Source organism: Melanostigma gelatinosum, assembly GCF_949748355.1.
Source record: "Melanostigma gelatinosum genome assembly, chromosome: 17".
Lineage (NCBI taxonomy): Eukaryota > Metazoa > Chordata > Actinopteri > Perciformes > Zoarcidae > Melanostigma > Melanostigma gelatinosum.
Window position 1 is genome coordinate 22,693,874 of NC_136650.1, and position 13,083 is coordinate 22,706,956.

The window sequence follows — 13,083 nt, forward strand, 5'->3', positions numbered from 1 at the left end:
GAGAACTTGGGATATATCTTTGTATCACTCCATAAATCAGACATAAAAATAATCATTTTTTGCCATATTTGTAGGAATAAAACATTTTACAATAGCACGACATTCTGTGTGTGATGATGAAGTGTTTTGGGCTTTGAGAGTCGTGTTCGGAGACGTTGTTACTGTGAAATGACTGCAGTTAGCTTCAGACAACGAAACCACTGAGTTCGGTTTAGGACAGACATGCTTAAAATGAGCATGAGATGCATATTAACTTCACTCCTTTTGAAGAACTAGATCCACATTCTGGCTTTTCAGATTGACTCCACTCTGACGTCTGTGCGGTAAATATTAAGCTAGAATCAGCAGCCATTAGCTTAGCTTTGCCACAAATACCACAAATTAATAATTAATTGTTTTTGTGAAAATGTTTAAGGGTTTAAAACAAGTTTTAAAGACGATATAAACTATATCTTGCTTTATATGTAAATACAAGTATGAACATTTTGATATCATTGTGCTAAGCTAAGCTAAGCTAAGCTATGTATGAATGTTTAAATCTAACTCTGCAGGAGATTTGTAGGTTTCTTTTTCACCGTTCTCTTTTCATTGTTTTGATGATTTTATTTTGACTCTGGTTCTCTCTCTCTCTCTCTCTCTCTCTCTCTCTCTCTCTCTCTCTCTCTCTCTCTCTCTCGGACTCTCTGTGGGTTCATGAAGAAGATTACACTAAACACGAGTCCTCTTGTTGTCTTCATCATGTCCTCTCTCTTCACTTCCTGTCTTATTCCGTCTTGCAGACATCCACCCGTCCATCGATCTGGCGGCTGTGGATAATTCCTGGAGTCCAGAACCTCCCAGAGTCATGACTGACGTCACCGCGGGGAGATCACCGCTCGTGTTTTCTTCGAGGTGAACGCTGTAACTGTGTGTGAAAACATGTTTTGAGAGGAAGACAGAAATTCCTCTGAGTGTGTGTGTGTGTGTGTGTGATGCAATCCAAAGCAGTGACTTGGTTTCTTTTCATCTCAGTGACGCATTTGATTTAGACTGATTTAGAAAGTGAAGTTGAGTCTTTTCTTTGTTCTCTCATGAATACCAACGGAATTAGTAATTTTCTGACTCTTTAATGCGTCTGCTGCTGAGTGATCGCACATGTTCGAGGTCTGATGAACGAGTGAAGCAGAGGATCAGAGGTTACTGCTTTATGGAGCTGAAGGAGAAAAACATCGTTCGATGAGGGCTCAACACTTGCTTCTAAGAGTGGTTGCGAGGCAACCGGGCAGCAACTTTTTGATTGCCGAGACTGAAAATATGTTTTCCATTTGAAGTCACTTTACATTTTGGGTAATTAAGATGCTGTGAAGATACTGAACATGCTGAACATGTGACATGTATACATGTTGTCTGTATTTAGTTTTGCGGCACAAAGATGTCGGGTTTTTCCTTTTTTGTTGTTTGTTCAGGTCATCTAGTTTGTTTTGTCAGTTGAATCAATCTGCACGTACATTTGTAGTCAAATAACTTAATTAGTTTAACACGCGAGTAAACACACCAACACACAAGCAGCGTTGTCTGGTTCTGACTGCAACTCACTAATGCAACAAATATTAAAAATATATTAATTTTTTCTGTTTGTTATTTTTTTGACTTGGTAGCAATTAAAAAAAAAGAAAAAAAATCCAAAGGCAGCCTGGCAACTCTGAGCCTCGTCAATACACATTACTAAACTAAGTAGTCCAGTTCTCCAATTAAAGGTTCTAAATAAAAGATTGGGAGCATTTCGATTGCCTCTCAATGGCTCTCAACATGGCGACGGCGAGGAACAGCTAACAGTGCTAACAGTGCTAACAGTGCTAACAGTGCTAACAGTGCTAACAGAGCTAACAGTGCTAACAGAGCTGCCTGAAGGTTCAAGCTTTTACATTCATGCATGAGTAATAATAACCTACTGATAGAATATATAATAATAGGAAAGTCACAGTTGTAATACTTTTTACTGATTACACTGACATACAGGAATATTTCCACAGTGTTTTAGTACTTTTACTGACGTAAAGGCTCTAAATACTTCGTCCCCCGGTGGTCTTATTCGTCACAAACTCTTCTGAAGTTGTTAATCAGCCACCTGAGTGATGCGATTCCTCTTAAACAGACCTTGTTGCTACGTTGCAGTGAATGTTAACAGAAACAGAGAGACGGATGATTTGATGGGGTTAGTGTTGCCAACGCGACACACCCTCTCCGCCTGCTCAACGATCGGTTTGGTTCCTGACGGACGGACGAGCGTGAATATATCAAGATGTGCCTTCAGAGAGCAGCGATAGGACATGAAAGAAGAGAGACCAGGTGTTTGTGGGTGTCCACTACTGGTTTCATCCAACTGCAGTCTTTTGCATGTTTGAACAACATACCCCAAATCAGGTTCAAACCTTCAGCTCGTCTTCTATCAAGTCAAAGAGACTTTGGTTCATGAAGAAGAGGATTGAGAGAGAAGGGTCAGGGTTAATGTTAGTCTCACCGGCTGCTCATTAAGTTCTCAGGAGCTTCACATGTGTGTTTATTGACTCAGTGACTGAAGCTGCTTCATGATCTCTGAAGGATTACTGAGAGGACCAGGGCCCTGTGGCCTTCACCTGCAACATGTGACGGACCAGCCAGCAAGAGTCACAACATGACCAAAAGGAAACACAAAGCAACTACGAACAGACACAAAGCAACTACGAACAGACACAAAGCAACCACGAACAGAAACAAAGCAACTACGAACAGACACAAAGCAACTACGAACAGACACACAGCAATCACGAACAGACACAAAGCAACTACGAACAGACACAAAGCAACCACGAACAGAAACAAAGCAACCACGAACAGACATAAAGCAACTACGAACAGACACACAGCAATCACGAACAGACACAAAGCAACCACGAACAGAAACAAAGCAACCACGAACAGACATAAAGCAACTACGAACAGACACAAAGCAACTACGAACAGACACAACGCAACTACGAACAGAAACAAAGCAACTACGAACAGAAACAAAGCAACTACGAACAGACACAAAGCAACTACGAACAGACACAAAGCAACTACGCACAGACACAAAGCAACTACGAACAGACACAAAGCAACTACGAACAGACACAAAGCAACTACGAACAGACACAACGCAACTACGAACAGAAACAAAGCAACTACGAACAGACACAAAGCAACTACGAACAGACACAAAGCAACTACGCACAGACACAAAGCAACTACGAACAGAAACAAAGCAACCACGAACAGAAACAAAGCAACTACGAACAGAAACAAAGCAACCACGAACAGAAACAAAGCAACTACGAACAGATACAAAGCAACTACGCACAGACACAAAGCAACTACGAACAGAAACAAAGCAACTACGAACAGAAACAAAGCAACTACGAACAGACACAAAGCAACTACGCACAGAAACAAAGCAACTACGCACAGACACAAAGCAACTACGAACAGAAACAAAGCAACTACGAACAGACACAACGCAACTACGAACAGAAACAAAGCAACTACGAACAGACACAAAGCAACTACGAACAGAAACAAAGCAACTACGAACAGAAACAAAGCAACTACGAACAGAAACAAAGCAACTACGAACAGACACAAAGCAACTACGCACAGAAACAAAGCAACTACGAACAGACACAAAGCAACTACAAAGACACAAAGCAACTACAAAGACACAAAGCAACCACGAACAGACACAAAATGACCACAAATAGACAACCTGATACACTGATACACAAAAATGACAAAATGGGACGCAAACAACGTGATTGTGGGTTCAAACGGATGTGACGCTCAGTGAGTTAGTAAAAGCGACTGTATGAGAGAACAGAAGAGAGAAAGACTTCATCTGGAATCAAAACGACAACATCTGCTACAGGAGGTCGGTACCTGGCTGGTGAAGGTGATGTCGTACGTCTCGTACTGGACTCGACGTGGAATCCAGAGCAGAGTGACGGACGACTCTGTGACATCTCTGGTGCTCAGCTGAGAAACCCCCGACATCACTGCAGAGAGACGGAGGCTCAGTCAGTTATTTATTTCATCATTGGTGTTATTTATCTTTAATTATTCGTATTATTTATGTATTTAATTATTCGTATTATTTATGTATTTAATTATTCGTATTATTTATGTATTTAATTATTCGTATTATTTATGTATTTAATTATTCGTATTATTTATGTATTTCATTTTTCGTATTATTTATGTATTTAATTATTCGTATTATTTATGTATTTAATTATTCATATTATTTATGTATTGAATTATTAGTATTATTTATGTGTTTAATTATTCGTATTATTTATGTATTTAATTATTCGTATTATTTATGTATTTAATTATTCGTATTATTTATGTATTTAATTATTCGTATTATTTATGTATTTCATTATTCGTATTATTTATGTATTTAATTATTCGTATTATTTATGTATTTAATTATTCGTATTATTTATGTATTTCATTATTCGTATTATTTATGTATTTAATTATTTGTATTATTTATGTATTTCATTTTTCGTATTATTTATGTATTTAATTATTAGTATTATTTATGTGTTTAATTATTCATATTATTTAAGTGTTTAATCATTAGTATTATTTATGTATTGAATTATTAGTATTATTTATGTGTTTAATTATTCGTATTATTCTGAGTCGATGAAGTAGGTTTCCTCCGTCGCGTCTCGTTTCCTTCTGCTGTGATTGATGCAGTGGAACAAACGAACCAGCGGAGCTCAAACTGATGGATTTATCAGCGCTTGGCGTCAAATCGGCAGCCGTTTGCCGACTGGCAGCAAAACAATGAAATAAACCGCTCGACCTGATCTGCTGCTTGAAATAGAGATGAAGATGTTTTTGTCATTAAGGGTTTGATCCAGACCAGGTTCAGGATTTGGGAGCTGAAAGGGGCCTCGGTCCAGATTAGTGAGAGGAAGCTGAATGTCTTTGAGATTTAAAACATAATAATAGTATATTTAGCTGAAGGAGGAGGAGGAAAGTCTCAACTCAAGTAAATACCTGAACAATGTACTGAATGTTATCTAGAGTAGAGAGTTGTCGTACTTTTTAGTGTTGATGCGAAGTGTGAATGCATGAGCTGGGATTGGATTATAGACCATATCTGGTGACCGCAATAAAGTTTAAAGATCATCTTTCTAATTTGCATATTGAGATCCGATCAAGATGCAGGAACAGTCGACATGATGAGACATTGACGCCTACACACGTCTTCATGAAGGGTTCTGTGTTTTGTTGGGTTTGACTCACCGGTGTCACAGTTGGGTCCCGTCACGCCCTCCTCACACCGGCTGCAGTCCGGTCCGGTGGACCCTCGTCGGCAGACGCACCTCCCTTTGACGCACCGCCCCTTATTGTTGCAGTTACCGGGACAGCCTTTGCCGCCGCAGTTCGGCCCGGCGAAGCCCACGTCGCAAACGCACTTCCCGTTCACGCACTTCCCGCGGCCGCTGCAGTCTTTGGGACAAGCTTTACCGGAGCAGTCCTCCCCGACGAATCCAGCGTCGCAGACGCACTGTCCGTCCACGCAGCGCCCCCTGCTGGTGCAGTTTCCCGGGCAGGATTTGTCGGCGCAGTCGTCTCCGGTGAAGCCGCTGTCGCACACACATCTGCCGTTCACGCACCGGCCGCGGCCGCTGCAGTCGTTCGGGCACGTTCTTTCGGAGCAATCCGGCCCGCTGAATCCATCGTCGCAGACGCACTCTCCGTCCACACAGCGCCCCCTGTTGGTGCAGTCTCCAGGGCAGGTCGTCTCGGAGCAGTCTGCGCCGGTGAAGCCGCTGTCGCAGAAGCATTTACCGTTCACGCACCGGCCGCGGCCGCTGCAGTTATCAGGACAGGCCTTTTTAGAGCAATCCGGTCCGGTGGATCCAGGGTTGCACACGCAGCTCCCGTCCACGCAGCGCCCCCTGCTGTTGCAGTTTCCAGGGCAGGTCGTCTCGGAGCAGTCCGCGCCGGTGAAGCCGCTGTCGCACACACATTTACCGTTCACGCACCGGCCGCGGTCAGCGCAGTTGTTCGGACACGTGGCCTTGGAGCAGTCCGGGCCGGTGAACCCAGGTTTGCACTCACACTTCCCGTTAACGCAGCGCCCCCTGCTGTTACAGTTCGCCGGGCAGGATTCGTCCGAGCAACTGGGACCGGTGAAGCCGGCGTCGCACACGCAGCTGCCGTTCACACACCCGCCCCGGTCGCTGCAGTTGTCGGGGCAGCCCGTCCGCGAGCAGTCCGGTCCGGTGAAACCGGGGTCGCACGCGCACTGTCCGTTCACGCAGCGTCCGTTGTCGTTGCAGTTTCCGGGACAGTTGGACTCGCTGCAGTCCGGCCCGTGGAACCCGGGGAAGCAGACGCATGTCCCGTCCACGCAGCGGCCCTGATCGCTGCACTCGTTGGGACACTCGTCCTCCGGTTTGATGGAGCAACCTGAACCTGAAGCAGAGGGACGGAGGACAGACGCGTTATATACATTAATGTAAAATGAAAAAATATGTTATTATCATTAATAAAAATAATAATTAAAAAAATTACACAATCAATCATGACAATGATAATAATTCATTTTATAACTTGACCTAAAAAAAATGTTGCCAACAGTTTAAAGACTTTTGTTGTTTTTCTTTTGTTAAATAATATTTCTATCACAGTTTATAACCAGATCTTTTGTTTTAAAGTGTCAAAAATCCCCAAAACGCTGGAACCCACTGACCCAGAGTCTGTTACAATGTTGATGATGAAGCCGTTCTTATTAGTGGAGCTAAAGACGTGAACGTTGATGGACTGACCACCGGCTCTGCCCTCAGGCCTCCGTGACAGAAGCTTTGGTTTGCTGCAGTTTGTTTGTGGAAGTTAATCTGAAACATGAATCTTCATCCTTCTTTGGGGGGGGGGGCGACAAAGAGACGCAAAACAACGACAAAGAGACGCAAAACAACGACAAAGAGACGCAAAACAACGACAAAGAGACGCAAAACAACGACAAAGAGACGCAAAACAACGACAAAGAGACGCAAAACAACGACAAAGAGACGCAAAACAACGACAAAGAGACGCAAAACAACGACAAAGAGACGCAAAACAACGACAAAGAGACGCAAAACAACGACAAAGAGACGCAAAACAACTACAAAGAGACGCAAAACAACTACAAAGAGACGCAAAACAACGACAAAGAGACGCAAAACAACGACAAAGAGACGCAAAACAACGACAAAGAGACGCAAAAAAACGACAAAGAGACGCAAAACAACGACAAAGAGACGCAAAACAACTACAAAGAGACGCAAAACAACTACAAAGAGACGCAAAACAACTACAAAGAGACGCAAAACAACGACAAAGAGACACAAAACAACGACAAAGAGACGCAAAACAACGACAAAGAGACACAAAACAACGACAAAGAGACACAAAACAACGACAAAGAGACACAAAACAACGACAAAGAGACGCAAAACAACGACAAAGAGACGCAAAACAACGACAAAGAGACGCAAAACAACTACAAAGAGACACAAAACAACGACAAAGAGACACAAAACAACGACAAAGAGACACAAAACAATGACAAAGAGACGCAAAACAACTACAAAGAGACACAAAACAACTACAAAGAGACGCAAAACAACTACAAAGAGACACAAAACAACTACAAAGAGACACAAAACAACGACAAAGAGACGCAAAACAACTACAAAGAGACACAAAACAACGACAAAGAGACGCAAAACAACTACAAAGAGACACAAAACAACGACAAAGAGACGCAAAACAACCACGTGCACGTGTGTGTGTGCACGTGTGTGTGTGTAGGTGTGTGTGTGTGTATGTGTGTGTGCGTGTGTGTGTGTGTGCGCGTGTGTAGGTGTGTGTGTGTGCGTGTGTGCGTGTGTAGGTGTGTGTGTGCGTGTTTAAGTGTGTTTGTGTGTGTGTGTGTTTGTGTGTGTAGGTGTGTCGGTGTGTGTGTGCGTGTCTGTAGGCGTGTGTGTAGGTGTGTGTGTGTGTGTGCGTGTGTAGGTGTGTGTGTGTGTGTGTGTGCGTGTGTAGCTGTGTGTGTGCGTGTGTAGGTGTGTTTGTGTGTGTGTGTGTGTGTAGGTGTGTAGGTGTGTGTGTGTGTGTGTGTGCGTGTGTAGCTGTGTGTGTGCGTGTGTAGGTGTGTTTGTGTGTGTGTGTGTGTGTAGGTGTGTCGGTGTGTGTGTGTGTGTGTGTGTGTGTGTGTGTGTGTGTGTGTGTGTGATGCATGGATGAGGCAGTGGAACAGAAGAAGCAGCTCGAGGCAGGAACAGTGAAGTAATGTGAACTCATAACACCGATTGGCTGAAACAAAGACGTGCAGGCGGCCGTGATGAAGAAGAGTTTCAGGAGATGATGATGATGATGATGATGATGATGATGTGACTTGTATTTATTTATGTCATCGGTTATTGACGTGAGGAAATGCTCTGCTTCTTAATACAATGCGTCGTAAAGGAGCAGTGCAGCATGTCTTTTATTCACTTCCTGTTTTACATCCTTGTGATTGATTGTTATTGTCGTGAGATACTTGATTATGATTTGATTCTGTTTTAACTTCTTCTTTAGCGCCACTTTAGGCTAAACGTATAGAAAATAATAAATGACTGGATCATTCTCTATTGTCTCTTTAACTGAATTAAAATCACGATGTTGTTTGGGACTAAACGGGAGTTCATGAGCCTGAGACGTTTGGTTTAATGATCCAAAGACATTGCACACGTCAAAATGAACATAAAGGGGTTGACAAACGTGAAAAATGCTCACGCCAGCATGCTAACATGCTCACAATGCCAACAAGCAGGTTTAAAGTTCAACATCTAAGTTTAGCATGTTAGCATGCTAGCATTAGCGATAAACAGAGTGCGGCTGAGTCATTCGTCAATAGTTTTGCAGGTATTTGGACAAATTCAAATGTTGACCTGATGATGATGATGATGATAAGCTCGATTTATTTACATTATTGCATTAAAGGTATGCTGAATTAAATAACAGCAGTTCCTGTTTGTAATGTACCGTTAATGTAGAGACGACTATCACTGATACTTTGAGACTGAAGAAAACTTAAAAACAGTCACATGACGCGTCTCTTTCTATTGTTTCTAAGCTGATTCGTGGTGTTCGTTCAACCCAATTTCATGGCAAACTCTTCAATCGTTGTCGAGACGTTTCACTCTAAACCACAAACATCGGCCACATGGTGGCGCCAGAGGGAAAGTCAGAGGAAGTCTTTCAGATTCATTCTCTGGGGAACATGAACGTTCATCTACAGACGGTTAAATAAGTCGGTCTGGACCAAACTGACGACAGAAAAGGGATTTTTTCATTAAACAAGAACAATTCAGTGTTTACACAACTCAGAAACACATGCTGCACACACACAACGAGCAGATGTGTCATTCTGACTGTTCAGAAAGAGGCTAGACCGCTCTGTTATGTTCTCGATATTAAAAGAATTGAGAGAAGATGTGTGTTTGTATTTGTTGTCATGGTGAATATGGTCAGATCTAAGAATTTATTCAAGTGTAAACATATTGTACATGCAGTTATATAAATGAAAAATGATGTTTAAACACATTTCTGTTATTATAACATGAATCATTTTAATTGAGGGTTCAGAAACCCACATGACTCTATCAAAGATCAAACTATGAAAGAAAATAACAAAGACAAATATCAAACACAAGTTCTGACATTAACTTTGTTCAAAGCTGTTTGTTCACCTCTCTGCATCACTAATGTTCCTCCCTGTCGTCGTCCTGTGCATGCAGCTACATCCAAGAGCTGCTCACTGAGAGTCAGGTCTGATGAACATGATAGATGATGTATCCGTGTTGTCTGTGCTTCATCAACAGTTCATTACAAACACAAGTACCTGCTCGTCTCTCAGCTGCTGTGTTGTTAGATTGTTGCTCGTTCATCAACTCGTCTGCGATGGTGTTTCTTCACAAACTGACATTTGTAAAAGTCTGTATCTGGTCGGAGCTCTGCTCACATACCTTCAGCATGCACTGGGCTGTAGCTGTGTGAATATATTCTGCTGTGATTGCAGTCTGCCTTTTAGTTCTTGGACAGTTTGATGTTTTTCTTGGAGGCTAAATTTAGCTCCGTGTTTGGTGTCAAAATGCCGACGTGAATTGTATCCTTCATCACCGACACGCCTCATAACACAGAAGACAGACCCGTTGTTCTCCTTCAAGCACAAACATGTATTCACTTTCACATCTTTCATTACATTTTCTTGCCTCTGCATCAATGTTTCTCTTCGTGGACATTTTGGGATTATTTGTGGATCTTTTTCAATTGTTGGAAAACCTCTTTTCGGGCTGTTGCCTCTCCTGTCCACCTGTTGTGATAGTTTTAGTGTCGGTACACAGACAACATGCTGTCTCATCATTTCAACTTTCTATCTCATCATTTCAACTTTCTATCTCATCATTTCAACTTTCTATCTCATCATTTCGACCATGGGGATACTTTCATTTTCAAGTCTAACTTTTAATTATTTTTCCAAAAAAAAACAAACACAAAAACTTATTTTTTCTTTCTTTGCTGGCGGATTCGCGGGCCACATAAAATGACGTGGCGGGCCGGATTCGGCCCGCGGGCCTTGAGTTTGACACATGTGCTCTAAATGGAGCATAATGTACTAAATGAACATCATGCTGTATTGAAGAATACTTGAAACTAGAGATTGAGACATAAACTCATGTTTACAATGTTTACTGAGGTAATAAATCAAGAGAGAAGTAGAGTCATTTTCTATAGACTTCTATACAACCAGAGGAGTCGCCCCCTGGTGGACACTAGAGAGAATGCAGGTTAAGGACAGCAACAACACGAGTAAATACACATAAACTGGTTTTCAGCTGAACTCCGTGGTTTTAGGTGTTTGCTCTTAAAAACAACAACCATCTGGTTTTACCTTTGCTCTCCTCGGAGGTGCAGCATCCTCCTTCAGGTCCTTCACATTTCTCCCTGAGGGACGACACCTCCCTCTCCAGCCCCTCCAGACGCACCCGCAGGGCAGCTAAGTCCGTCTCGCATCCGCAAGACCCGGAACCGAAAGCAGAACGTAACGATGGAACCAGTTTGATCCGATGGGTCAGGACCAGAGGGGAACCGGGGATCAGGTTGATTTCTTTACCTGAGAGAAGAACCGGGTTGGATTAAAACAACACGGGAGGAGAACTTTAGAAGCAGAATCTGAGACGTTGTAAGAGAACATGTCAAACTATGATGAAATAAATGAGTTGTTTTACCTCCCAGGCTGACAGCAGATGAATCCCCCTCAGTGATGCAGCCCTCAGAGATCACCACCTGCAGCAAGGACATGAAATGAAATGATGCATCTCCACATGCTTCACTAAACCTCCCAACCATCCACTCACCTTGATGGAGTCCTGCTCGGCGTCCCTCGGCGTCCTCTGACCTCTGACCTGTAGCTCGCTGGCGGTGGACGGGGTCAGGAGGAGGACGAGGAGGAGGAGGAGGAGGAGGGAGGGGATGGAGGGAAACATCGCTGTGGTCAGAACACCAAACGCTTCCTCGGGTTGTTCAGGGAAGAAAAAAACAAAAAGCTGAGGAAATGTGTTTGGTTTGAGTTGAAGCCGATTGTTTCCAACGAGGAACAGATCAGAGGAAGCTGAGCTGCAGGTGCGAGATCTCCGTCAGATCACATGAAGACATCTACCGGCTGAGCTCCGGGCTTTCTCTCCTTCTGCAGAACAAAAACAAACATTTAAATCCACTCAACGTTCCTCGTGGGCGCAACAGACTCCACTTCAGTCGCAATCTGCATTCAATGTCTCATATAAAACGTCGTAAATATGGAACTATAGACTGTGTGCTGTCCACAAGAAGCTCCCAGGACATCATAATGAGAGCACATTATGTCTGCATGTTCACTAAAATACAACTCAGTGTTTACTGCTGGAATACGCATGCGCACGGACTCTGCATTGTTCTAAGTTAGAGGCTGGAAACACGACAAGGTTTGAGCTAGCTAGCTCTTACTGAGTGATGAGGACGTGAACGAGCTGACGGGATAAACGAGGCTTCACGCTAACGACGTCTTTGTGTCACCGTGTTTCCCCCACGAGAGGTTTCTAACCAGCTGGTTGTTGCTTCTGCTGCGTCTCCTCCATCAGCTCCAACCCAGCGAGTTCACACATCGAACAGGAAGGGAGCCAGTCTGTGTTTGTCTGATTATCAGCAGGATTACGTTAAAAAACGCTCAAACGATGTTTCTGTAACTTGGTGGAAGAGTGAAGCGCGGACAGTTTGGAGCAGAAAAGCCATCAGCCTGCGCTCTCTGAGGACACTTCTGGTTCGTTATTATGCATGTTATCTGTGCACGGAACTGGATTTGTATTCACCATTTAGAACCCAGAGAGTTTTGCACACTGTGGACCTCTTGCACTTCATTGAAAGGAAACCGTGTGTGGGATTTGGCGCCATCTAGTGGTGAAGTTACAGATTGCAACCGACTGAAAACTCCTCGGCTAACTTTCCAAGACTGCAGTGACCAGTGGTGGAGTGGAAAGAACATGTTGGCGTCGGTATCGATGTCAGCGATCAATATTACATTCTGAATTTCTACAGGAAAGAAAGGAGAAAACTTAAATGTTGCGTTTGTCCCCTCAGAAATTCTGCAGTTTTTTGACTTAAAACTTTGCAATTTCACTAAATTGTATCCCATTATTATGACGAGTTAAATGGTAATTATTTACACATATCAGCCTTCGTTCTGGACGTGAACAATGTATTGAAATCAAAATGGTAAAACTATTCAATAATAACTAATAAATCAAGAGAGAAGTAGAGTCATTTTCTCATAGACTTCTATACAACCAGAGGAGTCGCCCCCTGGTGGACACTAGAGAGAATGCAGCTTCAACACATGAAGCACTGACTTCACTTTATAGAACCGGAGGTTTGAATTCGGACTTTCTGGTCAAAATAATGTTTGTCTGTATCGCAGGTTGATGGCGTGTTACGATGCTTTGATTG

At 43.0% G+C, this 13,083-nt stretch overlaps 1 protein-coding gene across 1 annotated transcript in view; it reads right to left on the bottom strand.

Annotated features, from left to right (window-relative positions):
- tnxbb (tenascin XBb) overlaps window positions 1-13,083 on the bottom strand; it is a 36,128-nt gene that overhangs the window by 22,108 nt on the left and 937 nt on the right. The window contains exons 2-6 of the mRNA XM_079288412.1: window positions 11,463-11,791; window positions 11,334-11,391; window positions 10,997-11,218; window positions 5,314-6,492; window positions 3,931-4,046 (exon numbers count right to left, since the gene is read on the bottom strand). Coding sequence (XP_079144538.1) covers window positions 3,931-4,046; window positions 5,314-6,492; window positions 10,997-11,218; window positions 11,334-11,391; window positions 11,463-11,591 — 1,704 coding nt within the window. The 5' untranslated portion in view covers window positions 11,592-11,791. The remainder of the gene's footprint in view (window positions 1-3,930; window positions 4,047-5,313; window positions 6,493-10,996; window positions 11,219-11,333; window positions 11,392-11,462; window positions 11,792-13,083) is intronic.